Here is a 26,818-nt window from a genome sequence, read left to right as displayed (position 1 = left end):
GACATATGTGCGCCTTCGCTCAATGATTCTCCAAGTCAAGCGGGCGTATCTTGATTTCTTCCGGGCTTCTAGACGTCTTTTCGACATCTCTCCAAGACTTGGCGACAAAGATGGTCATCTGTCTAAAGGATAAGGGCAAGCAGAAGGCTGCCTGGAAGCGGGGCAGCGAAGGGTCAAGTCGGCGATTGCGAAGATGTTTCCTGTCGCACCAATTGACTGATGAAGGCGTGCTTGCTTGTGGATGCTGTTGGTGAGTCGCGATAAGTTCTGAGATGCCAAAATTAGGACTGGATTTTCGTGATGGTGAAGACTTGTCACGGTATGGTGTAGGAAGAGGTGTAAGTGGTGGTTGAAGAGGCGTCGGAGAGTCTTGGCGGTGGGCGGAGCGGAAGGAGCGCGCTTGCACTCGGACCGCGTCGGTCGCGGTGTTTTCCCCAAAGCTCCCATCTACAGTAGCTCGACTCTTCCATTCCCTGCCACACCACTCCATGGCATTTTGAGTGCGCAAGCTGAAGCGCATATACGCGCGACATGGCCGCACCATCTGGAGACGCCGCTGTCTTTCCTCCCCTGGACAAATGCCTTAGCGGAGAGCAGCCGCTCCTGTACGCACACCTCATCAACACAGCGCATCTGATGGGCTCTACTGACTGCTTTAGGTCCTGGAAGGACGTGTTTTCAGCCCTCTCGAACCAAGATCCCAATAGCGAAAATGATACCCTAAGTAACTTCTTAAATGACGAGAGCGTTGCCGCCGCGCTCAACAAACCATTCGAGCCCTTCCAGCCGCCGAATCCCCAGTCGAAATCAGGCTACGAGACCAAAACTGCCGCCATCAACGTCACCCCAGGAGAAAATGACCACTATGATATCAAAGAAATCAAGGCGGATACAGAATGGCTGTCTGGAGAGGCAAATGTCAATGAAGTAGATGCGCTCCGGATTGTTTTGCTCGAGTGGCAGGCCCGTCCTGCTGCACAGCTCCTGAGTGGGTTTACGGAAGAGGAGACACTTAGCGTGCAAGACGCCGCTGGAGGTGCCAATCTGGGTTCATCGACATTTTTGCCCAAGTCATCCATCTTGGCCGCGACGGCCAGCAGCATTGGTCAGAGTTTTGCAGCTTTCAACACCGAGGAGCAGAGGCGGCTTCGAATTCTCGATGTCTACACTTCTGAGAGGATACATATCCTGCGCGTGGGCGACCTCGTCGCCCGCATTGGAGCTGCGACTTTGGAAGAAGAGCGTTTGGGCACAACTGATCGGAAACCATGTGCGCAATGGGTTCAAGAGCTTGGAAGAAAGATTTTCTTGGCGCAAGGCGAAGATTCCATCTACCGTGGCATCGAAGAAACCCGGGTCCGTTTGACCGAGTGTTATGCGGGCGACAAATGGTTCAAAGACCAGGGAGGAAGTGTTCAAGCGGCAGAGTTGTGGAGCCATTGCCAATTTGCGGAAGCCGGTCTGCTTCTTCAATTGGTATTTACTCACGCCGACTTTGCTACTGAGCCACTCCCCCAAAACTACGTCTTGAGCTGGTTCCGGCTCTTGGAGGATCTCAAATTCTTGAGAGACATCGTCTTGCCCTTTCAAAACCAACCCGCTTTGGTTCCTCACTTTCAAATCCTCGTTGCCATGGTTTCAGTGGCAATCCTCAACCTTCCAGCGGCTCTAAAGTTCGTTGAAACAGATGGCGCGAACCCGGGGGTGGAGGGCGAGTTGCAAGGCGAAAAGTGGGTGCACAACACAAAGTGCCTCCAAAATCTCCTGGACATCTTCCTTCTGGCTAGTGAAGGTCCAACACCGGCTACATTGGGTGCCTTTGCCTTTGTGATATTCGGCCTCATCTGCAAGCAGGAGAGTGCTGTGCTAGTGCAGGAACGCGATCATGCTCTGACCCAGGGTGGCGCAGTCTCTCAGAGTACTCTTGTGGAGAAGATCCACGACGCCTTTGTCACCATCGACCTGGAAATCGACGACGAGCCGCTTGTTTTTCTGACAAAGGCGACAGTGGCGGCTGCGAGGGTGCACGAACTGACTTCCGACTTGGCGTTGAACGTAAGAGAGATTTTTGATGGACGATCTGGCCGCAGCAATAAGGGAATTAGATCATGGGTCGACTCTCATCTCGAAAACCGCATGCGCTTCCAGCTGATGTCCCTCATTCGTGACGGGATGTTCACGGTGCAATATTCCCCTGAAGTCATCCTGAGCGTGCTTGCCGTCGTCAATGGCGGACAAGATTACTGGGACTTCATCGACAAGCCAGCAGCTGAAGCAAGAGACCCGGTCCTAGATGCTGCTCTGGCAGAGGACGGCCTTGGCATACTTCAAGAAGCCAAACTGCGATACCCGTACGAAACTCTGCCTCTGCTCAAAATGTGCAGAGCCGCATGTTTCGCTGCTGAACTCAATGAAGAAGGCAATCTTCTGGTGGCAGATTGGCTGCAAAACAAGGCCCAGTTTACTCAGACTCTGCCCCCCAAGTTTGTCTCGTACACTCCGATTCGCGAGGAAGAAAACTCTTACGCAGTCGAGCTTACAGAGGATTTGAGCCTCTTTTGGAACAAGAAATCAACCAAGCGCCCCATCGTCGAGAATCCCGAGGGCAATGAAGCCGTCTTGGCCGAGGACATTCTCCAAGTAGAGTCCAAACATATCCTGCCTGCTAGGACTGTCGGTTACGTTCTTAATCCAGATGCCAGACCGCTCGTTGTTGCTTGGGTTTACAGGCACTCGGTGCTACGCTACCTGGCGACGCACTTGTCTAGTTATCTTGCAGGCAACGACGTCATCGAACTGGGAAGCGGTGGGAATATCAGCATAGAGATTGCGAGTGAATACATTGGCCTGCTCGCCATGTTGATAACCGCCTCTATCAAAGCCCGCAGTGCAGACGCAGATCCAAACGTAGAAGCCCAGAGCATTTTGGAGGATGCCAGCGAAGGTCTTGAGGACGACCAAGGCGACATCATCAGTTTGATTTTCGACATTTTTGAACAAGAGCTCCAAGGATTGCGCGAGAGGCCGAATTCCGAAGGCTCTCTGGAGCTGCTTGTCAACTGCATCCAATTCATCCACGCCCTTCTTGCAGTCTTCCCCAACAGAGTCTGGCCTTTCTTCACAAGGAGCCGATTGCTTGATATCGAGGGCGCGGGTGGCAACCTCGAGGCCATTGTGTCAGGTACCGAGATGGTCGCGGGTCGGTACGACTTCCTCCTGAGTTGTGCTCGGCTCCTCAAAGCGCTTACGGACGACTGCATCGGGCATGCTGTCTCCAGCCGGCAAAATAGCCGCGCCGCTGTGCGTTTCGCGGCCTCTCCAGCTACGGGCGGGGCATCTTCCGACAAAATCAAAACCAAGGTCCTCATGGCTTTTACAAGAACTTTGGTTGGTGTGTTTGAAAGCGCACCTAGCTGGAGATTCGCAGCAGTTGAGCAAAGGTTAGAGCTGAACTGGCTCATTACCGACAGTTTCTACCTCATCCTCCAAACAGTCTATGGTTTTGACAATGAGACGACCGATGTGCAGCAAAAGCTTTTTGATGTTCTCGCACCCGCTGCTGCCTACATTCTGGACACCTACGCCTCGGAGTCTGCCAATGACATCTCAGTCCACGCCCTGCTCAACCAATTCTTCTACGGAACCAATCGCCCCACCACGACTACCCCTGTAAAGACTGTGCAGCTGTGGACGGCTTCTACCATTTCCGCGCTTGAGCTCACCTCCCTTGCCTTGCAGGCGACCGTCTTCTTGGACCTGCCTACGTCATATCTTGAGAAGAAGCTTTTCAAGGCTTCGCCGCTCCTTGCACGGCTGTCCATAGCTCATGATAGCTTCAAGTCACCAGTGCTCAGACTGTTTGAGACGCTAGTCAAGAGCGCAGCAAGAGGAGACAGAGAGCCCCCGTCTCTCCTCGGGCACTTGGGCCCCGAAACTGCCAAGGCGTTCCTCAGTGTCATGTCAATCATGAGCGGACCCTTGAAAGATAAGCAGCTTGAGGTTGATGTCTGGAGATTACTCTCAGCTGTCGTGGGCAGCAAGCAACAATGGTTCTCCATTTACCTGCTCACCGGCAACACCCCTCGCGACTCTCTGAAAAGTACGGCAAAGCAAGTTCAGGGCAGGCCCCGAGGTAAGCCGGTCTTGCAAATCGCGCTCGATGAACTGTGTGAAATTCAGAATCTGGTGCCTCGACGGGCCGTAGCAATGCTACAATTCATCTGTGTGGCGCAGAATCACTGGCCGTGGGCAGTGACTAGCATGCATCGACACCGCCAATTCCTGACTTCCATCATGGACTTCGTTCGCGACATGAGTCACGGTACGCTAAATCGTCCACCTGGCGAGCTTGTGGCGGACTGCATCAAGGTCCACATGGCTTCATTGGTTGCGGATATCGGTGCCATGTGTCTCCATTATGCGCGCCAGCTGGGTGACGTTCGCCCTGCACAGCACGTCATGGCGAAGCTGAATTATCTCATTGCACATGGAGTGGAGCCGCCCTCTTACAACCAGTCTTTACATTCCAATCTCAGTAGGAACATTGAAAGAAGGTTTCCCGGGTGTCAGCTTTCAAGCTTCAAAAAGACGGCGCTGCAAAAGACGGAGTTCGGCACAGATTACTACTATGACTTGGACTTTGCCAAGAAGGTGATTGGCTTTGATCAGACCTGGGTTGGAAGAGATGGCAGAGGCGGTTTCAGCAACGAGCTCGAGAGGGCCAACGTCAATCTCTCGCAAGTGGAGGCTCAGATCATGCTCTTGAAGAGTTGGAAGCTCCTTGCAACGGAGCTTGCTTGCATCGCCAACAAGGACAACAGAATGGAGGACATTCTGACCCAAGTGGCGGAGGATTGCCTTACGGCCAACCAGCAGGGCACTGGATCTCACCAGCTCTTCGCGCGTTTGGTTCTGATCCGGGCGGAATTTGCGTTTGTGCTGATGCAGAAGCTTGTTGCCGCTGACTTTAAGGGTGAACGCCTTCGAGGATTGTTCAACGTGGCTTGGGAGACCGTTCGACTGTCTGGTCAAGATTTCGACATTGCGTTTGTGGGAGAGCAGGCCGACTATTACCGCACACTGCTAAAAATCCTCTTCTTGACTGTGCAACCCCACGTTCGGTCGGATGGTCATCTGAGATCATCGCAGCAAGAAAGAGGTATCAGGAACAACATGCCTGAGAACACGACACAAATTCTGGAAATTCTCGACAAGGTAGTTGCACGCGGCCTCCAGTCTTTGGCCAGTCAGCTGCATGAGGACCCGAAAAGCGTGGAGCCTGCGGATTTTGTGCTTATCAGCGGCCTGTTGCAGAGCATTCTCCGCCTTCCTGGGATCAAGGGAATCCAGGCCGAAATTACCGTCCTGCTCGCCAACTGCAACTCGGTCCGATATGCAGTATCGCTATTCACGTGGGCTGACAAATTGATTGTTGGTCCCGACAACGATCCGGTGTTTGGCGAGTTGAGCATTCTCTTCCTGCTTGAGCTTTCTTCCCTTTTCCCGATGGCAGAGATGCTCGCAGTCGAGGGCGTCCTTTCTCGCCTCAGCACAGCAAACCTGATGAACCTATATCGTCGACCAAGAGGGATGGGACCGTTTGACTCACCTCATCGTCTCTTCTCAATCTGGGTCAAGGGAATCCTGCCGCTCTGTCTGAACATTCTGGTCGCAGTGGGACCTGCCGTGGCGCCAGAGGTTGCCGCCTTCTTGAATCAATTCCCTGAGCAGCTTGCCCGTGCCTCTGGATGTCTGAACCCCAGTATTACACCTACAGCCAAAGATCCGAACGCCGGTGGAGTCAACCTCAGTTCTGCTGCCGAAGCACACTCTCTCGCCCTCATCTCCCTTGTTCTGGAGAGGTACCGTCAGGAGAACCCCGAGCTTGCTGGTGTGGATGGGGGCATGTTAGAGCTCAAGTGGGACAAGGCGGTTGTCAAGGAAGACGTGGAGGGCTGGGTGCAAGGTAGGAGGAGTCTGAGGGAGAGGATAGTGCCAGTCACGGAAAAGGAGGTTGAGCTCCTAAGCAAGAAACCATTGGAGGAGGGTAGCTCTTGCGAGAACAGACTGGAGGAGAGGATTTTGGGCGAGTTGACGCAGGCGTTGGAATGTCTCGTAGCTAGTGTTGAGACGGCTCAATAGGGGTGGTTTCTTTGTTCTTTTTGGGGCATTTCCAAGCGGTGGAGTTCATCGGAAAAAACTAGGAAGTTGACGAAGGAGATTGCATACTGGGGCGGAAAAGCGACTCCATGAGTTGAACACCAAGAAGTTTATTGGGTAGAGTGTCGTCTACATGGAATGCCGAGTTGAATTTTCGGCCTCAGGAATTATACTCAGGCATCGAGCCACTAATGCCCTTCAGGCTGCCTACTGTCCTCCAACACCAAACTTTGCATCAACGACACGCCCTTCCGTTTCAAACAAACCCACCAAACCAGAGTCGATCAGGAACTCGACCATCCGCGAAACATCAAACTTCAACAAAGCGCTTGGCCATTTCACACCGCCGACAAGTTCCAGTTTCATGCCTTCATTATGGTCTTGGCTGTCTATCCATTAAGGCTCCGGATCTGGACGTGAGGCATCTAGAAGTCTTGAAATCCCGCCTTGAGCCGCGCAAATCGACTTGCGGTCAAAAGATGGCCCTTTCATGCCCCCACCAAGACCGATTCACCGTCTGACGTAACCGCTCGGTTGCGCGGATCCTCCCCGTTCCTTAAGCGCAGCGTCACAGCTTTTACGGTGAAGAAACGCGCGACTCCAGGCAATCATCCCCACCGGAAACGACTACGAATCCAAACTACCAGCCCTATCGCCATGACGGTCCAAACCAGTCTGAGGTCGCGCGCCCAGCGTCTACGGAGAAAAGCAACAAGACGACGAAATGGAACCGCCCGCGCAAGCGGCTGAGCTGACGCACCGTTAAGCAGACGAAGGATACGTGCCTACCGCGGTGACTGTGTGCTTCATGTCCAAGACCGCCACAGTGGAGAGAAGACGATTTTTGGCATTTGCTGCTCCTCGTGGCCCTCAGGCGGCAAGGCAGGCCCCAAGGCTATGAGGCTGAATGATCGGTACACAGCAGCATCCTACCCCATTGTCGGGTTGTGTGGCCATTGGTCTGCAACGAATCCACCACCAAATGCCGGGCAATGCCGAGCCGACGTCAATCGTTGTACCGCGCGCACCGGGCACGCACCATATTCCTCATTTGGGAAGGGTCGTTTATTGACAGAAGACGCTGCTTTTCCACTATGAGAATTCTCCTCCACCTCAACCCACAAGTCAAGGAGCGATGGTGAGGCTGCGAAGCGGGGCGCATCATTGGTGACGTCGCCGGGGGGCCGGTCCACATCTGGTGCCTTCTTGGGCTGAACAGTCTCTGAGATGAGTGACTCGATTCCCCAGATGGATTCTTCCGTTGGATGAGAACCTAACTACAGGGAGGCCAGCGTTCTGGATACATGCGGCTGAATGGCGTTCCATCAAAGTTGCACAAAACCACGAATAGCTCAGGTCTTGTCGCGCAGGACTCGGCGACTGCGCAATATACTGTCGAGTGTGTTCCACGGCCTATCAATTGACCTCTGCTGAATCGGATAGAGCCATGTCGCTGGTGCTCGCGAAGCAACACCACACGAGGTGCAGCGTCATCGCATGAAGACTTGTCACACTCCTCCCACCTCAATTGCCGCAAAACCGCAGGCTGCAAGCGGCGCAGCATCAGTCACTCAGTCTATCGAGGGGCTGGTTCAAGAATAGCTGGGCCCGTGCCCATGTACCTGTCCATCTTATCGCAGCGACGACAAGCGGATCTACAGTTCCGTGGCTGACTACAAGTCTGACTTTCCCACCCCACAACCCCTTCACCGCGGCCGCCGCCAATGTCTGACGGCTCACGCGCACGCGGAGACAAGTCGCCTGGCCTAGCCGTCGCGACCGTTTTTCTCTGCGAACATGCGCTCTCCTAAGCAGTATCACGTCAGTTGCGCAAAAAATGGCCCCCGAGGAAGGCTGAGCTCCCATCACAGCGCTTTAGCGGCCTGGCTGCCTGTGCCGCCGCCAATGATGCCTCGCGCTTGAGCCAATGACGCTTTTCCTGTCCCTCATTTTCGCTACTTTCTTCCACTATCCCAGACTCCGAACGGTGATGGGGGTTGCTGCGGCGCATTGTCCTTTTTTCGTCTTTTGCTGCTACCGGCGACACAGCCGCAGCAGCGCCTTAGATGGGCCCTGGTTTCGCTCGACATGTGTTTTACATATAGCCGTCGTCCCAGCTTGACGGATGAATCCTGACCACCCTATACCCAAGACAACATGGTTACTCTATCAAGACTGCCGCAGACGCTTCTGCTGCTGCTGGCAGCACAACTATCGTCAGCTTCCTTTTCATGCCTTCCAGGTGAATCCTGCTGGCCTTCCAACGACCAATGGCGCGCCCTCAACACCTCTCTCGGCGGCCAATTACGGATCACGGAGCCCATGGCCAGCTCATGCTTTGAGGGCTCGAGCAACTACGATGCAAAGCAGTGTGCCTGGGTTCAAAGTCGCTATGGAGACGACATGGCAAGATCTTCGGTCTATGGCGCAATGCAGAATCTCCAGTGGGAGGGGTGCGGAGAACAAGAATGCCTGGTCAAGACTGGCAAGCTGCAGAGCGCACCAATTCAAGAATCCTGCTCCCTTGGCGCCCTCTCAGCGTACTACGTAAACGCGACGACCACAGACGACGTTATTCAGACTCTCAAGTTTGTCAACAAGACCGGTGTTAGGCTCTCCATCAAGAACTCTGGCCACGACTATCTCGGACGCAGCGTGGCTGCCAACTCACTGGCGCTTTGGACTCGCAACATTCGGAATCTGGAATACCATGAGAACTTCTCTCTCCAAAACTGCGATGAATCGCACGAAAACATTGGTGTGATTGGTGCCGGTGTGAGCGCTGGCGAGGCTCGAGACTTCTTCCAAGCGAGAGGCATGGACATCACCCTAGGTGCTGTCGGTAGTGTCGGCCCCGCAGGGGGTTTCGGTCAGGGGGCTGGCCATGGTCCTTTTGGTCCCTCTTACGGACTCATGGTCGACCAGGCGGTCGAGTTTGATGTTGTGACTGCCGACGGAGTCTTCAGGACCATCAACGAGTGCAACGAACCAGACCTGTTCTGGGCCATGAGGGGCGGCGGTGGCGGCACATATGCCGTCCTGATCAACTACAAGTTCAAGGTCCACCCTCATGTGCAATTCAACACCTACAGCTTCCTGGCAAACATCACCAACACTCCTGAGGACATTCGGGACTCGTGGGTCTATCGCGCTGTCCTTCACGCGTTCGTCCAGAGTCAGCCCTTTTGGTCAGCCAACAACATTTCGGGCTACAACTTCTTCTGCCACGACAAGATTGAAACTCATCTCGTGTATCCGTCCAACAAGCCCCTGTCACACCTCATCGACCTGACTTCCGAATGGGCCAACTTTCTTACCTCGCTCCCAGGCCTCAGCATCCACAAGCACGCCTACGAGCACTTCAACACGTACAAGGACTGGGCCACCGACTCGGACTACCACTGGATCATCCAACGCAACGCGCCAGGCGGCATGGCCGTTGTCGAGACCGGACGTCTTGTCCCACGTTCGCTTTTTGAGCCAGGAAAGAGTACATCAGCTCTCGTCGACGCCCTGCTTAATGGCCTTGCCGCCGGCGCAAAGGTCCCTGGCTTCATGCTCCAGGTCTACGCAACCACGCCAGCCAACACCCCAGACAGTGAGGGCGCTACATCGGCGCACCCTGGCTGGCGCGACGCACTGTGGACCATCGACTTTGTGTCGGGTTACTGGGACGGCACGCCCAAGGCAGCCGTCGCGAAGCTGTGGAAGGCATCCCGGACGGCCATCGGCTTCATCAAGAAACTGACGCCAGGCGGCGGCTGCTACCTCAACGAAGCCGACTACGGCGAGGAAGAGTGGCAGCAGACGTTCTTCGGCGCGAACTACGACAAGTTGCTGAGCATCAAGCGCAAGTGGGATCCGACGAGCCTGTTTAGCTGCTGGAAGTGCGTCGGGTGGGAAGGCTTCGACGACCGCCTTGACAGCTGCTACGGCTCCAAGCCCTACGCCACGATTCCCCTTCCCGAGGTCGGCGCTGAAGAGGGCGCCGAGTTCCGTGTTAAAGGGGGCGAGGACACCGGCTTCCTCTTTCAGGGGGAGTTATGACTACGGCGGCTCAGGGCCCCCTTGTTGGCCCTGCCTTTTGACATCTTTCCCGCAGTGACTAGAGCGGTGCGGCGCGAGCCTTTTTCTTCTTTTGTTGGATACATTTGCGATTTCTTGTCTCTCGTTTTCTTCAGTGGCTCGGTGGGTTTCCTGTAGCACTTGAGCGAGTTATTGCGCAGCATGCACTACTAGGGCTGGGCTGGGTTGCGTTGGAATTTTGGCTTCACTTTCGCTATACCATCTCCGCTTGGGCATTTCACGGCGTTCTGAGTCTTCCTCTTTCACTATCAACGGCGAAAAAATCTTGAACATATCGCTATACTTCAATATCATCGCTTTTTGCCACATGAATACTTTGTTCAGAGCAAACGATTTCTTTCTACCAACAACACAACACTTGCTCATCTCTCAATGTCTAGCGCCCAACCAACTCCCTCAACCTCTCTATCCCCTTCAGCATCGCCCCGTCTCCCCCTCATCCACCACAAGCCACCTCCATCCATCCCATCCATCCCAGCCCAGCCCAGCCCTCCACTTCCACTTCCACTTCCACTTCCGCCCCAACCGCCCCACCCAGAGCAAAATCAATTCACTCACTCCATCAATCAACCACAAGCCCTGCCTCCCTCCCTCCATCCCTATCCTCGGACCCCACCACCAAATGAATGAACGGCGGCCCCCACGCCAATCAACGCCCCGCGCTCACTCACTCACTCACTTGCATCGCACGTGAGAAGATTCCCGCTGCCGCCGCCGGGCCCGTTTCTAAATCCAGCCTCACGCGCGCGCCCCCAGCCCGGCCGCTGACTGGCGCACGCACTGCACACACGCAACGCACGAGAGAAGCTATTTTGGGGTAAATCGTGCCCGGCTCTAATGATGGCGGTGCTGGTGGTGGTGGTGGTGGTGGCCGTGGTGCTGCTGGGCATGCTGATGCTGATGCTGATGCTGATGCTGATGGCCGTGGTGTTGATGGTGCGGGTGGTGGTGGTAGGACCAGTGTTCGTGCCAGTGGTAATGCGAGTGGTGCGAGGAATGGTGGTGGTTGTGGTGCTGGTGTTGATGGTGGCCTTGGTGGTGCTGCTGGACGTGTTGGGGTCGGTGCTTTTGCATTTGCCCGCTGCTGGCGCCTGGGTGGTGGGGGTGTGTCATGATGGTGGTGGTGGTTGGTTGGTTGGTTGGTTGGTAGTGGTTGAGATAGATGGATGGAAGTGGGAGAGAGAGGAATAGGATTTCTGTTTCGAAAAGGAGAGGAAGTTGAGTTATGCTTCGGTGAGTTGGGTCAGGTCTGTCTGGTGTTGAACAGTGGCCACCACGCAGCAGTTATATAGCCTTCCCAGTCAGTCGCCAATCAATCGAGCCTCAACCCAAGGAAAACAGACTGAGTGTTGCTGCTGCCTTCCTGCCCACAACAACAACAACAACACGCAAATGGAGATAGCCGCCCACCTGCGCGCAGATCTTCAACAAACAGGATCAGATATCGGTCAGGCGGACAGAAGAAGGGGGATTACCTACTCGCACCATCTCTCCTCGTCCGCTTTCCGACGTATCACACCTACATACCTACCCGCCCCCGCTGCCGCAACTCCATCCCACCACATCGTCTTGGCCCCCATGCATCCATCATCGTCAACTGGACGGCCGTCTCTGCCGACGAAACGAAGAAAAAAAAGGACTCAACATGCCAGTCAGTCAGTCTGTCTGTCCGTCCATCCCTGGAAGCACGCCCGCCTGGACAAAAACCGCAAATCAGATCGCCATACTCAACATCCGCGCCGGTAAAACCGCCACCTCTGCCTGTCTATCGGACGTTCATTGGCAGCAGCCGCATCCTGAACCCGCAATTCCACAATATCGAAAAATCCTGCCTGCCGTCCTCTCTTCCCAAATCGGCCTTTTGGCGCAGCGGACGCCCGCTTTGTGGTCGTGGATGCCCGCGTTCCAAGCGCTTGGCGCGTGAGAATCCGGTATACATCCTTCCTCGATGCAACTACCGCATCGGGTAGTGCGCGAGTTGTTCGTGGTGTTTTGTCCGCGCCGCTGCACCGCACCAGCACCGCACTGCCACGCTTACACCCACATGCCTTGCTCTTGCTTGTTCATTTGTTGGTTTGCCTGTCTGTCCGTTCGCTCTGTCTATGAGCGGCGGCCTGTCAGCCGCAGAGTTAGACTGCTTTGATCCTTGTTGTCGTTGGTCAATCAAGGGCACTACTACACACACCCTAGTGGCTGAGCGCAACGGGGCGGTGCAGGAGCGATGCGCTTGCATGCACATGAGGCTACACTGTGGACTGCGACTTTTTCCGCGGTGCCAAAGAAGAATATTGGTGAAGCTGAAATGCATCGCGTACTTACCCCTGAGCCAATGAGATTCGCAGCCCCCTTCCACCGCACGTCCCTTACCACAACGTCCACCCGACAGCCCCACTCACGCACGCACACACCAGCAAAGAACCAGAAAAAGGGACGAGGGGGCAAAAAGTTGCAAAACGTACAACAGCCGGGATTCGCTGCTGGTCACCCACGCAACTACTAATCGGCCGCAAGGTAGCTTATCTATGGAAGAGCGGACGGGGTTCCGAGTTTTCTACCTGCTATGGTCGTACGTGAGAATGAGATCTGACTTGCAACCCATTATACTGTTTTCTTTCCGCCAGTGCGATCACGGCGCAATCTCGATCCAGAATCGATGAGTTTGGAGACGATTTCGTGTACGTACAGTGAGTGGAAAGGAAGAGATGATGGAAAATCGAAGAGCTGCACAGCCTTGCCTTTGCACCAATTCGAGTCGTGAGAACGCCAAGAGCGGACGCGCCATGAGGTGATTTGCCCCAACCAAGGAGCCATGAAAGCGGTCAGAGACGTTGGAAAGGAAAGGGGACAATGAGAGAAACTAAAAGAGACTTCGTAACAGTGTCGAGAGGCGCCGCAAGCTGTGGCTCACCCGCTTTGCCCGACAGACACATCACGCACCTACTTTCCGCCATTCTTCTCAGCCGCCGCCGCAGCCTTGTCCTCCGGATTCAAGGGGTTGTTGACATCGTAGCCCAAGCCCTTGACAATGCCTAAACCTTTGGTCCTGCCCTCTCTGAAGAGGATGCGCTCGCCAACAGTCAGATACTCTGGGCGCTGTACGAATCGAAACGCGACAGTCGCCCGGTCACCCGTCCGAATATAAGAGCGGTCAATGTCGATGATGGCACACGTCTGGCTGACAGGGCCGACGTGAAGCATGGCCTGGTACTTGGTCTTGATGGTCGTTGCATGCGACAAGATAAGCACCTCGGCAATGAACTCGCGATACACCTTGGGCTGGGGCGCGGCCGGGTCAGCGCGCGGCAGGACGACCATGCCTTTGCGCACGTCTTTGCGACGTACGTTGCGCAGAGCGAGCGAGGCCGATTGTCCTGCCGCGCAGCCGGGCACGGGGATGCGTTTGCGCTCGATGGATCGCACTTTGGTCGTAATGAACTGCCCGAGCGAGTCGGGTCCGATCAACACCGTATCGCCCGAATGCAAAAAGCCGGATTTGACGACACCGGAGACCACGGTTCCGACAAAAGGGACGCTGAACGTATCATTGACATGGAATTCAAACGGTGCGTCAACGTCGTAGTTGCCGTGATGGGGGATGATGTTGAGAAACGTGCGGACAAGGTCAACGCTTTCGCCAGTGACGTTCGAGACTTGGAAGATGGGACAAATACGCCGACTGACAAATTGAGTGGCCGTGTTGATGCAGGTCTCGCGGTCCTTGATGAAGATGGGTATTTTGCGGGCTCCGGGAGATTTGAGAATTTTGGTCAGTTGCGTGATCGTCTCCTGGAGAATATTTGGCGGGCATATATCGATTTTGGTGATGATGACCATGATTGGTACGTTGAGTGCCACAGCAATTCCAAGGTGCTCTCTACACAGTCGTCAGCAGTGAATAGCCATCGGAGGCATTTATCGTACTTGGACATTCCAATGAGACCGTTGTTGGCAGCAACCATAAGGAGACAGTAGTTTGGCTCACTGCTCAGCATGCCAAAGACAGTCGTCCTCAGATACTTTTCGTGGCCCGCCAAGTCAGTGAAGCTAATGACTTTGGCCTACGGATCGAGTGTTAGTGAATGCTTCAGAGCACTTGTCAACCTCACTTACAGATCTTCGACCAATCTCCTCCCACGACAGTTTCCGGCCGGGGACAGTTGAGGACACTACCTCACCCTTGCTATCGAAGCCCATAATCTCCATTCCGACAGAGCTGGTACGGCCACTTTCAATCTCGTGCTTGTGGCGGAACAGATTCACGCGCATCTTTCCTCTGCCGTCATCGAGTCCGCCCTTGACAAGGACACCCAGCATAGTCGACTTCCCAGCATCGACATTGCCAACGACCGCAATCCTCGTCTCAATGACGTCGTCCACACTCTCCGGACGGCGCCGGATAATGAGCTTTCCGCTAACGCTCGTGTCTTTGGAATTCAGCGGTCCGACCTCGTTGTCGCCGCCCATATTTCGCGTCATCAATAACCGCGAGTCGGCATTGACGTCGGCCGCCGACTTTGTCACCCGCTCGAGCGCAAAGTCCCAGTCCTCACGCGTGAACCCCATGGGATCACCATTGTCCTCGAGGCCAAGATCGAACAGCGCCTCGCCGTGGCCCTCGACCAGGCGGCCTTTGAGGTAGTTCGACAGCTGGGCGACGCTGCCGTCGGCCGTGTCGGCGTCGCGGTCGAGCAGGACGTGCTTGAGCTTGACGGAGCTCGACTCGTCGGCGAGACCGAGCTGGTCGAGAATCTCCAGCTCCTCGTGCTCCTCGTGCGCGGCGGGTTTCGAGCTCTCATTCTTGCCGCGCTTGGCTTGTTGTTTCTGGACGTACTCGGCGAAGTCGCTCAGCGCCTGAAAACAAGGTCAATTGGTCTATTCAAGCAGCTCATTTAGGAGAGCGTACAGATTCGCCTTTGCGCCTGTCCTGGGGCGCCAGCTTCTCCGCCCGTGTGGGGCCCATGGCTGCTTATATTCGGTAGGTGGCGATTGTTTTGATCGGTCGTATTATGCGAGTAGCAATGAGGACGGACCAGGCAAAGTCCATGGAAGGGATGCCGGAATACGTTGACATTGAATGTGGGATGGAGAAACGTCGACGACGAAAGGCGTTGCGAGTGGGGAGTCTGCGCACCACCGGGACAAGCGGTCATTCTTTTAAGGACGAGTCGTGAATGACTGGTATGACGCATCTATCCAAGGAGTAGCCGTTTGACCAAGTCCCAACCGATTCAAGCGCTGCGCCGTCAGACGTCCAGTCATGAGAATTGAGTCAACGGTCAAAACTTGGGGCCAAAAGAGCAAGCGTTATTGCAGAAAGCCATTCTTTGGTCCACTGCCGTGGCTCACCGTCTGGAAAGCCACCCGAGTCATTGACGGCGGCCTTGGAGCCTGGCCAACGACGGTCCGACTCGTGCGTGCCCAGATCGCGTCGCGTCTTCCACCGCGCGTAAAGCACCTCCGCCACGACCTTGCAACGACAAACCGTCACAATGAGCGAAGCAACTCCCCGCATCAACGCTCAATATCTCGAAAACTTCAAGCACTCGACCGTGCGCATTCTAGGCAAAGTGACTCAGCTGCGCGGCGAGGAGGCAACCATCGATGCCAACGGGCCCATCAACTTGCACCTCAACCGGGTACGCCCCACACTTGACGCATCAACCCGGGGGCTGAAGAGAATGCGATGGACTGACAACGCAACAGGATGCCCATCTGACGCCAAACAATGCCGTCGAGGTCATCGGCAAGGTCAACGCCGACCTGAGCGTCAAGGTGCTAACCTCGACCGACTTTGGATCCAACATCGGTGCGTCCTAAGCTTTGCGATTTGCCTCCAGTGCCCGTCGACTGCACGATGACTGACGAGGGATAGACTTTGCGGCCGTGGATGCCGTCGTCGATGCTACACACCGACACAAGGAGATATTCTACGGCGAGGAGTAAAATATTCGAGACGAGCCACGAGGAACACTAAAAAGATACCACAATATCAGCAAAGGACAACGGGTCTTAATATTGAAGGATTTCCAAAGACTGTAAAGGTCAGAATAAAACGAAACACTCCTTTTAGAAAGAGTAGTAAGGCAGATCATTCCACGGCAACAATGCCAGACGACGCATTGCAAGTTATTGCTGTTCTCTATATCAAAGTCCAATAAAATGCAGAAAATTTCGACAGAAGCCCATCCCACTGAACCGATCCTGCCCTTCCAAGAATCCGTCAAACCTATAAGACGCCGCGCTGAAACCCACCCAACGCCCTTGTCTAGGAAAAAACAATGAATGATGCCGTTGTAGCAAAAAAGAAGGAGCTTTTTGAAGCCATGGATGCATTTGCACACGTCTAGAGTTTACTCCGCACAGCCTCGAGCCTGAAACGAATGTCCTTGAGTGGCTTGGTAACGGGCTTCCAGCTCTCAAACAAGGCGAGCAGTTCCTCGACCTCGCTGCTCAATTCCTTGCGCACAAAGTCTTCCTCTAGCAGCCCGCGCATGGCCCAGGGAAGGAAATAGGGGTTGCTGCCAACCGTGCCGACGCTGCAAAAAACGCGGATTAGCGAAGGTCCAAGGCAATGAACTCGACTGGTCGAGGACAAGGTGTATGCTTACCCGTCGTAGTCCTTGACGATTAAGCTAGGATTTGTATTCGCCGGCAGGCTTGTCGTATGCAGTGCGTGCTGCACCGCTAATGCATAGACGTTGGGATCGTCGTAGATGCGACTGTGACCCTCGCCCGAGTACAAACTGCCTGCCAATGCGGGCGACAGTTCGCGGATGAGTCCGTGGTCCGGCAGGCCGAGGTTGCGCAGCTTGAGCACGAAGCCTGCTAGATGTGTGATGAAGTCGGGTGCGTGGATGCGGCCGTCGACAAAGACCGCACGGTAAATGTAAGGATGTGATATGTTGGAAAAGGTGGAGGACTGCGGGTAGGCGTAGATCAGTATTTGGAACCAAGGGATGTGAAAAGGCTTGAGGAGCACTCACCTCGAGAGACACGAGCTGGTCGTCGATACTCCCGACATAGACTATCCTCACTCCATAGTTCAACACCACTCTCAATGCACCCTGATATTTTTGCGACACGGTGCTGTTTGGCCTCGAGAACTCAAACAGCTCGCCGGCCGATCCGCCAAAAAAACGGCTCCTGTACTCCGGAAAAGGCCCTAAATTAACGCCCGCCATGGCACAAACCCCAATTCGTGCTGCGTTGACACAGCCAAATTGGATAAGCTTAGCCACAAGCATAATCGCCACTGGCACGCCCTGAGAATGGCACGCAACGAGGATGAAGTCAGCGTGTCGGATGTGATCTATCCAGTTCAAGAGGAGCTTCCACAGGGTGTCGACTCGGTCGCCGACAAAGCCCTCTCCTTCCAGGGCTATCTTCTCCGTCTCGCAGCGGTAGCCTTGACTCAAGGTCCATCGCTCGACTGCCTCGGCTGCAGCGTCGGCGAAGCGGATAGATGTGCCTGTTGGCGGTCCAAGGACTCTTTGCAGAATGGCCGCTGGGAAATAGCCATGGACGCCAATCGCGAGAGCTTTGCCCACCCTTGGGGGTTCCTTTGCAATATGAAGATGTGGGGACTCGGGCTCGTGGCCCCCTAGGAAGTAGCGCCGAATCTTATCCCAGTAGCTGGGGGTTGCAGCCATACGATATGTAGACTTGAACTCGGGTAACAGGAGATTTGGATTTACTTGTGTTTGGGCCTTTTGGGCTTGCTTTTTGGTGGATGGCGAGGCATCCGCAGCCTTTTGTTCTGTCTTTGGCTGATCACCAGATTTTGGAGTCGAAGATGCGCTTTCGGATTGAATCGTTTTGACGGGTGTTTCTGGTCTAGGATCTATTTGTTTGGATTTGCCGCGACCTCGGCCTCGGAGCGAGCCACGGATAGATTTCAATGCAGTTTGTTTCGGCTCTTTGGGAACTTCATCCCTATGTTCGTTGAATTGAGCTGCTTCGGGATGTGATTGTGAAGGGGTGTCCGCTACAGCCAATTCCCCTATTTGTTTGTGCGTTGAAGCCGCATCTGACTGGTCAAAGTCTTTTGGTTGTGATCGAGACCAAAACGCCCAACCCGCTGACTTTTTGGGCGGCTCCTGATGGATGGGTTTATCTGTCTGTGAGGTTTTCTGGACAGGTTCCTGGGCCTCTACTTGTGTTTCTTGCGCCGGTTCCTGCACCGCTTGTTCTGTGTTGTTTTCGTTTTGATTGATGTCAGGCGCATTTTTGGGTGGTTCCACAGTCGGTTCTGTACTCTCGGGCGTTTGTTCCGCATTTTGTTGACTACTCCATAACCAGAACCAGCTCTTGCTTGGGGTTCCTCTTTGGTGGCCTTTAGGAACATCCTTTGTTGGCTCGTCATCGAACTTGGCTGGTACGTCCTTGCTCACTTCCTCCATTTGCTTGGGTAGTTCAGGTGTCTCATCGACTGGTGTCACTCCTGGTAGCGATGTTGCTTTTGCTGCCTCGATTTCAGTTTCGTTTGCTACTTCTGCCGTCTTGACGTCTTTTGCATCGGAATAACCATCAGGTCGCGACCACCATCCGTACCAGCCTCTTACAGATGGGATATAGGAGCTTGCTCTGTACCCCGCCTGCTGTGCCTCCTGCTCTGGAATCTCGGACGCAGACTGCGCCATTTTGTCATCTTCTTTGACGGGATCTGGAGGCAGGGGCGGATCGACATCGGGCCCGCTGATGGTATCCTTAGGCTCGGAAGCTAAGCTGGTGCTAGAATCATTTGGACGATCTGAAATTGCGTGGACTTTGGTCGTGGATGCTGCCAGTGCGGTTGACTTGCTCGAGTTCCTCCTGTTGCTGGACAATAATCTGGCTGGGGTGCTCGGACCGCTCTCCTGATTCCCTGCTTCACTAGAGTCGGAGGTCACTCCTCCAGCGGCCGACGATATACTCTCCTTGGCCACTTGAGCGATGGGCGCTGCCTTTGCCCTCCACGTTCCGGTACTGTACCAGCTCTTCCGTGGGGCAAGGCCGGGAGCCGGACTGCAGTCGGATCGTCCAACAGCGGGGTCTGTCGGTTTTGAGTTGCCCTTGATTTCAACATTTGTCAGTTGTCGCGCAGGCGAGGGCTGCTCGGCGTCGATGGGATCGGTGGAGGCCTGGGGGGTTGGCGTGCCTGGCGCAGAGGCATCGTCGGGTGCGGGCCCCGTGGTGCTTTGTTTGACCTTCTTGCGGGGCCCCATAGGGAGTCGATCGTGGAGGCGTTTGAGGAGAGTCGGGCGGTGGATGGAATCTGTCGGCATGCGAGGAAATAATGGGGAGGTAGCACTTGGGAGTGAGTGCACAGAGAGTGCTGCGTCATTGGGGGCTTGGGAAGGGCTGGCGGGGGTGCCACACTCAGGCTGCCATGGCCCGTGCCATGAATCCCTGTCCCGCTTCCGAGGCTTGGCGGTCAGCCGCTCCGAACTTTTTGTCTGCGCGCGTCGGCCAAAAGTTTCTAGCACGTCGCCGCCGCTTTTTCAACACCGTCACGTCGCAGCCATGCCGATTCAGAAAAAGGTTCGAAAGACCTTAAACTCTCGCCAGACCACTACTGACACCTTTCACAACAGCACGGCAAGGGCCGTCTCGACAAATGGTACCATCTCGCCAAGGAGAAGGGCTATCGCGCCCGTGCCTCCTTCAAGCTCATTCAATTGAACAAAAAGTTCAACTTCTTGGAGAAGAGCAGAGTCCTGATCGATCTTTGCGCAGCGCCAGGAGTACGATCTGTTCTCCCCCCTGTGACCGAATCTGCTGACGACCGTCCAGTCATGGTGTCAAGTCGCCGCCGAGGTCATGCCCCCAAACAGCCTCATCGTTGGTGTTGATTTGGCTCCGATCAAACCCATCCCTCGCGTAATTTCCTTCCAAAGCGATATTACGACTGAAAAGTGCCGCGCGACACTCCGCCAACATCTCAAGACCTTCAAGGCCGACACAGTCCTCCACGATGGTGCGCCCAACGTCGGAACAGCCTGGGTTCAAGATGCTTTCACACAAGCAGAGCTGGTGCTCCAATCTCTGAAGCTTGCTACTGATTTTCTTCGCGAGGGTGGCACCTTTGTTACCAAGATTTTCCGTTCCAAGGACTATAACTCGCTGCTCTGGGTTTTCCAACAACTTTTCGAAAAGGTCGAGGCGACCAAGCCTCCCTCCTCGCGCAATGTCTCCGCCGAAATTTTCGTCGTCTGTAGAGGCTACAAGGCTCCTAAGCGCATGGATCCCAAGTTTTTGGACCCGCGCTCTGTCTTCGCCGAACTTGCTGCGCCCGCGCCGAACAACGAGGCCAAGGTCTTCAACCCCGAGCAAAAGAAGCGTAAGAGGGAGGGTTACGAAGAGGGAGACTACACACAATATCACGAGGCACCCGTTAGCGAATTCATTCAAACCACGGATCCTATTGCCATGCTAGGCAGCTTGAACAAGCTTAGTTTCGAACAGAAGCCCAATGGGGACATCGCCCAAGCAACCATCGCAAAGCTGCCGGACACTACGGATGAGATTAGGGCATGCTGCGATGATCTCAAGATTCTGGGACGCGCGGACTTCAAGCGCTTGTTGCGTTGGCGGTTGCGGGTCCGAGAAATATTTGGTTTCTCTTCGAAGCAGAAGAAGGAGGAAGAAAAGGCCGACGAGGAAGTGGCAGAAATTGAGCCGATGGATGAAGAGATGCAGATTCAGGAAGAGATGCAAAAACTACGCGAGCAGGACGATTCTCGGAAGAAGAAGGAGAGGAGAAAAGAGAATGAGCGTAAGCAGCGCGAAATCGTCCGCATGCAGCTTCATATGACTACGCCCATGGAAATCGGTATGGAGCAACAGGGCCCCAATGGCGAGGATGCCATGTTTGAGCTCAAACAGGTCGACAAGGCGGGCGCACTTGGCAAAATTGCAAAAGGCAAGATGGCCATCGTCGAAGACAAGTCCAAGGAGCAAAGTGAAGATGAGGATGACGAAAGCGACCCTGAGGAGGATCGCCTCGACAGGGAACTCGAGTCCATGTACGAGCAGTACCAGGAACGCAAATCAGCTTCGGATGCGAAGTATCGCGCCAAGAAAGCTCGCAAAGAATCTGGAAAGGAGATTGACGAAGACGAATTCGAAGGCTTCTCTGGCGGAGAAAAGGAAGAGAGCAGCGAGGATGAGCTTATGGAGGATGCCGATAGCGACGACTCTTCTGACGACGAGGACGGTCCCAAGTCTTTGGTCACGGATCTGTCAAAGAACAAGACTGAGGGAGGATTGACGAGGAGAGCAGCCATGTTCTTTGATCAAGACATTTTCAAGGGTATCGACGGATTGGATGATGTCCCTGGCGACGACAGCGGAATTGATGTTGCAAGCAAGTCAACGTCTCCCGAAGACAAGGCGTCCGCGAAGAAGCAAGCAAAGTCGGAAAAGCCCAAGAAGGAGACAAAGGTTGTGGAGGAAAGTGAAGAGGAACCTGAAGAGGACGATGAAGAGGACGATGAAGAGGACGAATGGTCTTCAGATGAAGAAGAAGTCGGAGGAGGCTTCGAAACCGTCAAGCGTGACGAGACCAAGTGGGACCAAGACTCTATACCAATGAAGGACGGCCGGCCAGACATCGACATCATTACAGCTGAAGCTATGACGCTGGCCCATCAGCTTGCGTCTGGCAAGAAGACCAAGCAAGACCTTCTTGACGACAATTTCAACCGCTACTCGCACCGCGATGTTGACGGCCTCCCCGAATGGTTCCTTGACGATGAAAACAAGCACGCCCGAATTCAGCGGCCAGTGACGGCCGCGGCTGCAGCTGCCATCAAGGAAAAGCAGCGCGCCCTCAACGCGCGACCCATCAAGAAGGTACAGGAGGCCAAGGCGCGCAAGAAGCTCAAGGCGGCGCAGAAGCTGGAGAAGCTCAAGAAGAAGAGTGCGCTGCTGGAGAACGAGGAGGGCATGACAGAGAAGGAGAAGGCGCAGAGCATCGCGAAGCTCATGTCCAAGGCAGCCAAGAAGAAGCCGAAGAAGAAGGTGTCGGTCGTTGTGGCGAGGGGTGGTAACAGAGGCATCAGTGGCAGACCCAGAGGTACTAAGGGCAAGTACAAGATGGTGGATGCACGGTTGAAGAAGGACATTCGGGGACAGAAGAGGGCTGCGAAGAGAAAGTAGACGGTGTCACTTTGCTGCATTTAAAGGCGTTAGGTAGCCGGAAAAAGGATTACATGTACAGTGCATTGGGCTGTCAAATTTCGATTGGTGTTGGAACTAATAAAAGCTGTCATTTTCTTCGCTTTACTGGCAACCTAATCGGCGCTGCTTTCATTCATTGCCCATTGCAGAAGACGTTGGTGGACGACTTGGCATACCAACACCATGTCATTACGCTTATCTTATCATCTCCCGTGTCGCTAATTCTTGAATCGAACGTCTTCCACCTGCTTAGAAGTTCTTCTTCACCAGTACGACTCCCATACCTCGAGAGTCTCTTTGTTTGAATCGTGCTGATAGAATGGACGTTCCCGCTGCAGCAAACGTTCTCGGAACCATTGGGGCGGTAAGCAGCATCCAACCAGATCGTGAGAGGTGCCAACAGAAGGCTGATCTACGAGTCTGACGCAGGTTTGCTGGTCCATTCAGGTACGTTCAATCTCTATTCCCAGTCATTTCTTAGCAGATTCCCCATTTGAAGAGGAGGAGAATTACTCTCAACATCTATGTTGGAAGTTAAATTAAACCAAGATCTTTCCTGGCGCTAATTTTCCCTGCAGTTGATTCCCCAAATCGTCATCAACTATCGCCGGCACCATGCAATTGGCCTCCAGCCCGGTATGATGGTCCTATGGGCGTGGGCTGGTGTCCCACTTGGGGCGTACAACATAGTTCGAAATTTCAACGTCGCACTGCAAGTGCAGCCGCAGATGTTGACGGCGCTGAGCCTCCTCACATGGGGACAGTGTGTGCACTACCAAAAAGTGAGTTAACCGCGACTTGGACTAGAATTGCAGAGATACGCGAAGATTTCATGGCTCCGACTGCTCCTTATACCCGACTTCAGACCAATGTACCCTTCTCACACATGTCGAACGACAGAAGAAAACAGTCTACCAAACACTGCTCCTCGCACTTCCCCTAGCTCTTATAATGGGTGGGACGCAAGCCGCCGTCATTCTCCTGCTCCGCCACTACATTTCGCCCTCCACCCTCGCGCACACCAACCCTACCCACGCCACCACACAAACCTGGCCCTTGCCGACTCTCGCCGCCCTCTCTGCGCTGCTTCTCGCTCTTGGCGTGGGAAGGCACTATGTCGATATCTACCAGCACCGCAGCGTCCGCGGAATTTCGTTCCTCTTCGTTGGAATCGATGCCGCCGGTGACGTGTTTAGCGCGCTGAGCATCGTGTTTCAGAACGAGCTTGACGTCGTGGGCATCGTTGCATACGCCCTGGAGTTCGTGCTGTGGATGGGAGTGTGTGCCTGCGGGGTTGCATTCAACCTGAGGCCGTGGCTTGGGCGCAAGCGTAGAGAAGGTGAGGTTGGTGAGGGAGGAGGCAACGTGGGAGTTGGCGAGGGTCACAGCTCCGCGGTTGCTTCTGGCATCGAGTTCAATGTCCCAGACTCAGAATTGGCTATGGGAACCATTGCGCTTCACGACCTCCCGTCGTCGACGTCTGTGTTTAGGACGCCATCCGGTGAGACCTCGATTTCTGCCTCCCGATCCAGAGTGGCAGCCGGCTGTCGGAATTCTGCCAATGCATAGTATGCGGGAAAGAGGTAAAATCGCGCCAAATGGAGCATTCGTCGAGCTGGTGGAGCATTTAGTCCAGTGTCGATCGAAGAAGCCATCACGGTCAGTTGCGAAAGCAAGTCACAATTCTCTCGCCCACGATGTCACTCTTCCTGGAAGAAAGCGAGAAAAGCACGGAAACAAAGTATGGACTGCAACACAACCCAAACAAACTTCCGATGGTGCCCACGACGGAGCACATCATCCTCTGTAAAGTGCGATCTCCTGACAATCTGCACTTCAGGATCAGCCTCGACGAACTTCATACACAGTCTTGAGCCACCGAGGCGCACATCGTGAGTTCCGGCGATGCCGGCGCGCATGAGCACCCGTCAAAGGAAATTTGGAACGGTCCAAAGGACTGGAGGCGACCACCAACCAAAAGACGGAGGAAAGGAATTCGTCGGTCTCCCCCTGTATCAACCCCCAGTGACCTTGGGCTGTATCAAAGCCAACGATCAAGATCTTCAATGTTTGAAAAAGCGATCTCAGCGGTGCGTGCGTGCAGCAGCTCACGCAGATCGAGGAATCAATTTCGGCGAACATGGCAGACTCGCAGGCATCTGGAATCCTTCCAGCAGGCTTCTGCAAACGGGCTCCACGGCGCTTGAGCAGTTCTCCACGGGCAAACAAGCTTGCATCCACGACGCACAGGAAGATGACGTCATGGCCGCAAAGTGCTCAGGAGAGGAAAAGACAAAAAAGCCACAAGCACAGACGCAAGAGACAGCATTGTGCCCACTGCCCGTATTCAGGACCACGAAAAGGCCACAAAAGTGGACGGCACCGAGCAGTGAGCACAAGAGATGGATGCGTGATCCAATCAGAATCGACCACGGCCGACAGCGGGACTTGTTCCTGCTTCTCGACGTCTCCTGGGCACATCCCGGTTTCGCAGCACACCTAAGCACCCACAAGCTCCAGCCATCCCGCAACCTTAAATTATGACATCACCCCGCGCACTTGCTCGGTTCCCGTCCGTTTTTGTTTATCAACTTCATGTTTCCCGCCAGTTCCAGCAGTCCCCTCACTGCCATCATCCTCCTCTCAGACAACAGGATCTAGCTGCTCTCGAAGCTGGAGAGGGAGGGCATCAACCTTTCTCAATTCGTTGTACAATTAATCTTTTCTCCCACCCACCTCCACGATGCTCTCACTCCTAGCAACCTCGGCCCTCCTGGCCGCCTCGGCGCAACCCGCGCTCGCAACCTCTCAAAACATCCTGTACAGCCCGAACCACTACCAGTTCGAGCCGCTGGAGCACCTGGCGGGCATCGCGCCGTACTTCGACCCGCAAGACCCGCCGCTGGACCCGGCCCCGCCGCAGGGCTGCAACGTCACGCGCGCCGCGTACCTGGTGCGGCACGCGGCCATCTACGCCAACGACTTCGACTACGAGTCGTACATTGAGCCGTTTGTGCAGAAGCTCGAAAACACGACCGGACTCAACTGGGCCGCGTCGCGCGACCTGGCGTTCCTCGCTAGCTGGAAGAGCCCAATTGAAGACGAGGATGCCGAGCAGTTGACCAAGATTGGTACCCTTGAGGCTATGAGTCTGGGGGTCGAGCTGAAGCGCCGCTATCCGGGGTTCGCGTTGCCGAAGAAGGCGTGGACGAGCACGGCTGAGCGCACCGTCAAGAGCGCGCAGAGCTTGTTGAGCGGCTTGGATCACAGGGGCAATGAGACGCAGTTGGTGCAGATTTACGAGAGCAAGGAGTCGGGCGCCGACAGCTTGACCCCGTACAAGGGGTGCCCGGCATACAGCTCGAGCCGGGGTAGTGAGCAGTCGAGCGTAAGTCACGGCCCTCACCGTGCCGAGCATACGACGTGGAATCAATCACTGACGTTTCTCTCTTCGACAGACATTCCAGAAGAAGTACACTGCGCCCATCATCGCGCGCTTCCGCGCTGCCGTGCCCGGCTTCAACTGGACCGCGTCCGACATCTACGGCATGCAGCAGCTGTGCGGCTACGAGTCGGTCATCAAGGGGACGTCGCCCTTCTGCTCGCTGTCGCTCTTCACGCCCAACGAGTGGCTCGCCTTCGAGTACACAAACGACATCATGTACCACCACAACACGGGCTACGGCAACCCCATCTCTCCCGTGCTAGGCTGGCCGTGGGTCAACGCAAGCGTGGCGTCGCTCTTCGGCGACGACCAGCAAGAACAACAAGACCTATACGTCAGCTTCTCGCACCGCGAGCTGCCGCCAACCGTGCTCGTCGCGCTGGGCCTCTTCAACAACAGCGCGGCGTCGGCGTCCAACGACGCCAACGCCACCATGCCCCTCTCGCAAATCAACCACCGCCGCGCCTGGAAGAGCTCCAACATCCTGTCCTTCCTGACCAACATCGCCATCGAGAAGATGAGCTGCGACAGCTACGGTTTCGAGGACGCCGGCGACGAATTCTACCGCGTCATTGTTAACAACAGTCCCCAGCCGCTCGACGCCTGCGCTGATGGCCCCGGCGAGAGCTGTGCTCGCTCGACGTTCGAGAAGTGGATCGCTGAGCGCGGACAGCGCTATGATGGCTTCAGTGAGAAGTGTGGCGTCACGTACCAGAACTCGACCGATGCGTTGACCATCTATTGAGGGTTATGGTCGATGTTGTACATCTGTAATCAATGGTAAATAGCTGTAATAACTATAATGAAAACATGTAGATAATCCACGACTGTGACAAATCTTCGTCTTCTGGAGAAGTGAGAAAGTCTGCGTGTCACAGGGATGCGGTCGTAGTAGTGGTAGCATAATTCTTTTGCGCATTAAATCTATTTGTTGTGTCTGTCGCATCAAAATCATGCCAGACGTTGGGG

General features: G+C 54.8%; 10 protein-coding genes across 10 annotated transcripts; 8 read left to right on the top strand and 2 right to left on the bottom strand.

The window, feature by feature from the left end:
• Positions 1-447: 447 nt before the first annotated feature.
• Positions 448-6,349, top strand: IWZ02DRAFT_501833 (nucleoporin subcomplex protein binding to Pom34-domain-containing protein). Its single transcript, XM_066770289.1, has 2 exons — positions 448-605; positions 660-6,349. Exons 1-2 carry the CDS (start codon positions 532-534, stop codon positions 6,139-6,141), a joined length of 5,556 nt encoding a protein of 1,851 aa, XP_066619644.1. The 5' UTR covers positions 448-531; the 3' UTR covers positions 6,142-6,349.
• A 1,636-nt stretch (positions 6,350-7,985) lies between these two features.
• Positions 7,986-10,379, top strand: IWZ02DRAFT_68472 (uncharacterized protein). Its single transcript, XM_066771067.1, has one exon. It carries the CDS (start codon positions 8,317-8,319, stop codon positions 10,204-10,206), a length of 1,890 nt encoding a protein of 629 aa, XP_066619643.1. The 5' UTR covers positions 7,986-8,316; the 3' UTR covers positions 10,207-10,379.
• Positions 10,380-11,040: 661 nt separating this feature from the next.
• IWZ02DRAFT_68205 (uncharacterized protein) lies at positions 11,041-11,537 on the top strand. The gene is made up of 2 exons (XM_066771065.1): positions 11,041-11,103; positions 11,187-11,537. The coding sequence occupies exon 2, from the start codon at positions 11,224-11,226 to the stop codon at positions 11,434-11,436; it is 213 nt and encodes a 70-aa protein (XP_066619642.1). The 5' UTR covers positions 11,041-11,103; positions 11,187-11,223; the 3' UTR covers positions 11,437-11,537.
• Positions 11,538-12,832: 1,295 nt separating this feature from the next.
• Positions 12,833-15,353, bottom strand: IWZ02DRAFT_68182 (GTP-binding protein-like protein 1). The gene is made up of 4 exons (XM_066771064.1): positions 15,149-15,353; positions 14,356-15,096; positions 14,167-14,303; positions 12,833-14,119 (listed from the first exon to the last, which is right to left on the bottom strand). Exons 1-4 carry the CDS (start codon positions 15,203-15,205, stop codon positions 13,183-13,185), a joined length of 1,872 nt encoding a protein of 623 aa, XP_066619641.1. The 5' UTR covers positions 15,206-15,353; the 3' UTR covers positions 12,833-13,182.
• A 381-nt stretch (positions 15,354-15,734) lies between these two features.
• IWZ02DRAFT_493339 (replication factor A protein 3) lies at positions 15,735-16,188 on the top strand (the record flags this gene model as incomplete). Its single annotated transcript, XM_066769923.1, has 3 exons — positions 15,735-15,881; positions 15,949-16,051; positions 16,118-16,188. 3 exons carry the CDS (start codon positions 15,735-15,737, stop codon positions 16,186-16,188), a joined length of 321 nt encoding a protein of 106 aa, XP_066619640.1.
• Positions 16,189-16,588: 400 nt separating this feature from the next.
• On the bottom strand, positions 16,589-19,448 carry IWZ02DRAFT_435910 (uncharacterized protein; the record flags this gene model as incomplete). Its single annotated transcript, XM_066766485.1, has 3 exons — positions 16,589-16,781; positions 16,854-17,164; positions 17,229-19,448. 3 exons carry the CDS (start codon positions 19,446-19,448, stop codon positions 16,589-16,591), a joined length of 2,724 nt encoding a protein of 907 aa, XP_066619639.1.
• A 268-nt stretch (positions 19,449-19,716) lies between these two features.
• On the top strand, positions 19,717-22,652 carry IWZ02DRAFT_425181 (Spb1 C-terminal domain-containing protein). Its single transcript, XM_066765891.1, has 3 exons — positions 19,717-19,764; positions 19,818-19,967; positions 20,017-22,652. The coding sequence occupies exons 1-3, from the start codon at positions 19,747-19,749 to the stop codon at positions 22,381-22,383; spliced, it is 2,535 nt and encodes an 844-aa protein (XP_066619638.1). The 5' UTR covers positions 19,717-19,746; the 3' UTR covers positions 22,384-22,652.
• Positions 22,653-22,699: 47 nt separating this feature from the next.
• IWZ02DRAFT_68152 (PQ loop repeat protein) lies at positions 22,700-24,141 on the top strand. Its single transcript, XM_066771062.1, has 4 exons — positions 22,700-22,768; positions 22,834-22,851; positions 22,983-23,186; positions 23,305-24,141. Exons 1-4 carry the CDS (start codon positions 22,724-22,726, stop codon positions 23,971-23,973), a joined length of 936 nt encoding a protein of 311 aa, XP_066619637.1. The 5' UTR covers positions 22,700-22,723; the 3' UTR covers positions 23,974-24,141.
• On the top strand, positions 24,093-25,048 carry IWZ02DRAFT_68165 (uncharacterized protein). Its single transcript, XM_066771063.1, has 2 exons — positions 24,093-24,145; positions 24,245-25,048. The coding sequence occupies exon 2, from the start codon at positions 24,310-24,312 to the stop codon at positions 24,946-24,948; it is 639 nt and encodes a 212-aa protein (XP_066619636.1). The 5' UTR covers positions 24,093-24,145; positions 24,245-24,309; the 3' UTR covers positions 24,949-25,048.
• A 99-nt stretch (positions 25,049-25,147) lies between these two features.
• IWZ02DRAFT_383844 (histidine phosphatase superfamily) lies at positions 25,148-26,594 on the top strand (the record flags this gene model as incomplete). The annotated part of the gene is made up of 2 exons (XM_066765299.1): positions 25,148-25,792; positions 25,863-26,594. The coding sequence occupies 2 exons, from the start codon at positions 25,148-25,150 to the stop codon at positions 26,592-26,594; spliced, it is 1,377 nt and encodes a 458-aa protein (XP_066619635.1).
• Between the last annotated feature and the right edge of the window lie 224 nt (positions 26,595-26,818).

Source organism: Phyllosticta citriasiana (assembly GCF_038021145.1).
Source record: "Phyllosticta citriasiana strain CBS 120426 chromosome Unknown IWZ02scaffold_13, whole genome shotgun sequence".
Taxonomy (NCBI): Eukaryota; Fungi; Ascomycota; class Dothideomycetes; order Botryosphaeriales; family Phyllostictaceae; genus Phyllosticta; species Phyllosticta citriasiana.
Note: the sequence above shows the minus strand (reverse complement) of the source record. Positions and strands in the feature narration are given on the sequence as shown.

What these genes read in the sequence shown, in the direction of transcription:
- IWZ02DRAFT_68165 (XM_066771063.1), top strand. Translation starts at nt 24,310, where the DNA reads ATGCCGGCGCGCATGAGCACCCGTCAAAGGAAATTTGGAACGGTCCAA.
- IWZ02DRAFT_68205 (XM_066771065.1), top strand. Translation starts at nt 11,224, where the DNA reads ATGCGAGTGGTGCGAGGAATGGTGGTGGTTGTGGTGCTGGTGTTGATG.
- IWZ02DRAFT_68152 (XM_066771062.1), top strand. Translation starts at nt 22,724, where the DNA reads ATGGACGTTCCCGCTGCAGCAAACGTTCTCGGAACCATTGGGGCG. An exon ending in AGTGTGTGCACTACCAAAAA is followed by an intron (nt 23,187 to 23,304) that starts GTGAGTTAACCG and finishes GTCGAACGACAG; the next exon opens with AAGAAAACAGTCTACCAAAC.
- IWZ02DRAFT_68472 (XM_066771067.1), top strand. Translation starts at nt 8,317, where the DNA reads ATGGTTACTCTATCAAGACTGCCGCAGACGCTTCTGCTGCTGCTGGCA.
- IWZ02DRAFT_425181 (XM_066765891.1), top strand. An exon ending in ATCTTTGCGCAGCGCCAGGA is followed by an intron (nt 19,968 to 20,016) that starts GTACGATCTGTT and finishes ACGACCGTCCAG; the next exon opens with TCATGGTGTCAAGTCGCCGC.
- IWZ02DRAFT_501833 (XM_066770289.1), top strand. Translation starts at nt 532, where the DNA reads ATGGCCGCACCATCTGGAGACGCCGCTGTCTTTCCTCCCCTGGACAAA. An exon ending in AGCGGAGAGCAGCCGCTCCT is followed by an intron (nt 606 to 659) that starts GTACGCACACCT and finishes TGACTGCTTTAG; the next exon opens with GTCCTGGAAGGACGTGTTTT.
- IWZ02DRAFT_68182 (XM_066771064.1), bottom strand. Translation starts at nt 15,205, where the DNA reads ATGGGCCCCACACGGGCGGAGAAGCTGGCGCCCCAGGACAGGCGCAAA. An exon ending in AGGAGATTGGTCGAAGATCT is followed by an intron (nt 14,304 to 14,355) that starts GTAAGTGAGGTT and finishes CTCGATCCGTAG; the next exon opens with GCCAAAGTCATTAGCTTCAC. An exon ending in GGTCTCATTGGAATGTCCAA is followed by an intron (nt 14,120 to 14,166) that starts GTACGATAAATG and finishes ACGACTGTGTAG; the next exon opens with AGAGCACCTTGGAATTGCTG.